General features: G+C 37.2%; 1 protein-coding gene across 1 annotated transcript; it reads left to right on the top strand.

The window, feature by feature from the left end:
- The first annotated feature begins 676 nt into the window (after nt 1–676).
- Nucleotides 677–1,627, top strand: LOC103099758 (olfactory receptor 52E4). Its single transcript, XM_007491179.3, has one exon. It carries the CDS (start codon nt 689–691, stop codon nt 1,625–1,627), a length of 939 nt encoding a protein of 312 aa, XP_007491241.1. The 5' UTR covers nt 677–688.
- Nucleotides 1,628–4,293: the final 2,666 nt, after the last annotated feature.

Here is a 4,293-nt window from a genome sequence, read left to right on the forward strand (position 1 = left end):
ATGGAGAAAAATTTTGTCAGTCTTCAAAAATACCTATTTCTTCTTTTACATTGAGAGATGTGATATAGTGAATAATTTATGATATAATATAGGTATGATCATAGTAATGTGCATAGTAATTTACATATTATGTTAAAACACATTGCATAATACAAGCATATAGTAATAATTCATATTTTCAGTGATTTCAATAAAACACTCTCCACTTAACAGCCCTATGACATTACTAGTATAAATAATTTTATCCACAATGAGGAAACTTAGGATCAGAGAGGCTAAATGAGTGTTTATGATCAATAAACTATCCTGAATTGAAGACAGGATTTGATATCACTTCTCTAGACTGCAAAATTTGGAGAAAAAACTTTAGTTTTGAACCATTCAGTCTCTGGTTCTAATATTTATACTAGTTGGATTGTCCTAGAAAATGAATTTAACTTGTCTAAATTTCCTATTCCCTATGTATAAAATGAGTAAGAGTCATTACTTTGCATTTACTATCACATTGGATTGTTTCAAAGGAAAACATTTTGTTAATAATAATTTACCATGTAAATGTAAGTTATTGTTATTATTATTAACGAAACCTGATATACTTTGTATCTCTCCAGAGCCTGGTTGCCAGAAGACCTTGCTAGAAAGAAAAGCCCTCCTACTCTCTTCTTGGCTATTATTACTGTCTAGGAGTATGTCTCAGCTGAATGGCACTGAATTCCATCCCTCCTCATTTCTTTTGCTAGGGATCCCAGGGCTGGAATCTATACACATCTGGATTGCCTTCCCCTTCGGTCTTGTGTATTTGATTGCACTTGTGGGGAATGTCACCATCTTATTAGTAATAAAAACTGAACGGAGTCTCCACCAACCCATGTTCTACTTCTTAGCCATGCTATCAATGATTGACTTGGGTTTGTCTACATCCACCATCCCCAAGATGCTGGGCATCTTCTGGTTCAGCTTAAGGGAAATAAGTTTTGCTGGTTGTCTCCTCCAGATGTTCTTCATTCACATGTTTACAGGCATGGAGACAGTTCTTTTGGTAGCCATGGCCTATGACCGTTTTGTGGCCATCTGCAATCCCCTCCAATATACTATGATTCTTACCAACAAAACAATCATCATATTAGCCTCAGTTGTTGTTGGGAGGAATCTAATTCTGGTTACCCCATTTGTGTTTCTCATTCTACGACTGCCATTCTGTGGGCATCACATCATTCCCCATACCTACTGTGAACACATGGGTCTTGCTCGATTGGCCTGTGCAAACATCAAGGTCAATATTATTTATGGGTTGATGGTGATTTCCAACATAATAGTGGATGTGATCCTGATAGCTACTTCCTATATGCTCATCCTACGGGCTGTTTTTCGGCTCCCCTCTCGTGATGCCCGACTTAAGGCTCTCAATACTTGTGGTTCCCATGTCTGTGTCATGCTATGCTTCTATACACCAGCATTTTTCTCCTTTATGACCCACAGATTTGGCCGGAACATCCCTCGATACATTCATATCCTCTTGGCTAATCTGTATGTGGTTGTTCCACCTGCACTCAACCCCATCATCTACGGAGTTAGGACTAAGCAAATCCGAGAGCGTGTACTAAAGGTCTTTGTTCAGAAAGAATAACTACTATAGAGGGAATGAAAGTCATGTCTACCTTCCATCCTATTCCTTTCATGTACTCTCTTTACCTCAGTGATTTTCTTTGTCATCTTATAAGACCCAGGACACCATAAAGTAGTTAGTGACCCAGATTTTGATGAGAATAACACTAAAGGTCAATTAAGCCAAAGCTCTACTCCCTCAGTCAAAGAATTTAGGGAAGAAATGTGTTTCCTGGGGATGGTTGTGGTCCACAGGTTAAATGGTAGGGATTTAAAGCCTGATATATCCTTTTAATTCCATTTCTCAGCTTTTTATCTTCTTTCTTCTCCTGAATAGAATATTAGAACTAGACATCTATTAACTCCTCATTTTAAGTCCAGTCTCCTAAAATGAGAGGTAGAGAAGCTGAAGCTGAAGCTGAAGCCCAAAAGGATACCCAGATATTTTGTTTTGGAGTAACAGCTAGAATGCCATCTCCTTTGTTCCAGTTCAGTTCTCTTTCTACTATAGCCCATCATCCTTTATCTCCTTTTCCCCTCATACATTCTTATTTACAGTGGTCCACCTGTCTTGATACCAGCTCCCTTTAGTGACAGATGTGTTCATATTCATAAATAAATTAAGATTATATTTCAGAATCTAAAATGCAAGTACAAATTCTTCCAGATGTCAAAATGAAATTTATATTAAAAAGTTTGATGGCATTAAGGGGATCTGTGGTTCAGAGCCCTTAAACTATGTTTCTGAAAGTCCTAGGTAGCACAGAAGATAGAGTATTTGGTTTACAGTAGGGAAGATTGGTTCAAATCCTGACTTAGACATTTATTAGATTTTTTTTCAGGCCCTCTCTCATGTTTCCTCATGTGTGAAAATGAAGTGGTTGGAACCCAGGGCCATTAAGGTCCATTTAAGCTCTAAATCTATAATCCTTTGACCTTGATCAATTTTAAATGAATATCCTACACTAGACTTCAAATTCTGTTCCCAGAATTGGTTAAGGATATTGGTTGAACTCCACAATAGGGTTCTCTCTTTTCTATCCCTTTTACATTGTGGTCTGGGGAAATGGCTGAAGCAAACCACAAAGAATCAGAAAGGCCACACTGCCACTGGATTTTCCTCAGTAATGCATTGATGTCAATAGCCAAATAGTAAGTGTACAAGGCTAATGCTTAGCCAGGGCCTTATAACTATTTTAAAGCCTCTAAAGGATATCATTTAAAGGACTAATTAGACTTATTTTGCTTATCCCTGAGACTCAAATTAGTAGTAATAGATGGAATCTATAGAAAAAGCAGGTTATGGCTGGATCAGATGAAAAACTGTGAAATCATTAGGGCTCTGAAAAGTGAAATGGGATAGTCCAGAGGATACTAGAGATATTTAAGTAGGAGTAAAATGATCAGGCATGTTTGTGGAAGTGATTCTTGCTTGTATATATGGATTGTCCTAGATGACCTCTTGGATTCATTTGTCAGTCAATTAGGTAGAAAAAAGGATGGAGCAATGGTACTGGAATCTGGCAGTCCAGAATTCAACTTCCACCTTCAGAGACTTTCTGACTGTGTGACCCTGGGCAAGTCATTTAACCTCTATGAGCCTTGGTTTCTTCTACTATAATACTTGGGAATAATATTAGCCACTTTCCCACAAAGTTGTTGTGAATAACAAAAAAGATTTTTGTAATGTAATTAGCATAGTGCTTGGCTATAGTAGGTCCTTAATAAATTCATTTCCCTTTCCCCTTTTGTTTGCAACCCTGAAAGTTTATGACTCTACAGTTCTATGAATGGATAAATTAAAAGCTTATTAAAATAGAGGCTATCAGAAATTACTATAGTCAAGGTCATGCAATATAAATATCAAGTAGTGTGCCAGCATTGATACCAAAATAATGAGTCAGGGAGACTTAGAAAGGAAAAAAACCTAAAGTACGAATCAATGATTAGGACAAGGAGTTTTGGGGAGACAAAAAGGGGAGGGGAGGATGAGGATACTGTATAGACCTCTTTAGTCATAAAGGTTTATCTCTCAATCCTTTTCAGTTCCTTTTAGAGTAGGATAAACTTTGCTATGGAATCTACAATATTAGTTCCTTATATTAATAGGGGCATGGAGACTAGAGCAGGAAATACCTCAGAATACAGACCTTCAAATGGTGGGACCAGAACACAGAAAATTGGGTGGGAGCAGCAATGATAAAAGGGAAGTGACATTCATATTACAAAGACTAAAGGAAGAAAAGCTCTATGGTCCACAGAAAAGGGCAAGTCCCAAAATGGGGGGGGGCATAGGTAGGCACAGAGAGAAGGACCACAGAGCATCAACTTGAGAAAGTATTCTGGCCAAAAAGTTTCTAAATTTTAACATAATTTTTATAGCTATTTGATTAATTCTAGTGGGCCTAGAGGGCAGAACTTGACATGAGGGGAGAAAGTTTCAGAGAAGCTCATTTTACCTCAATATAAGAAAAAAAAATTTTAACAACTATAAATTATTAATTTTGGAAAAGACTATTGTTAGACAGTGAGTTTCTCATGGCTGAAATTTGCCAAGCACACCCCAGATGATCATTTATCTGGAATGCTGTTAGAGAAGATGTTCAGGTATGAGTTGGGCTAGATGATCTCTGGGGTCCCTTCCAACTCTAAGATTCTATGAATCTATCTTTTATCTATAATTTTTAT

This window comes from Monodelphis domestica, chromosome 4 (assembly GCF_027887165.1).
Source record: "Monodelphis domestica isolate mMonDom1 chromosome 4, mMonDom1.pri, whole genome shotgun sequence".
NCBI lineage: Eukaryota > Metazoa > Chordata > Mammalia > Didelphimorphia > Didelphidae > Monodelphis > Monodelphis domestica.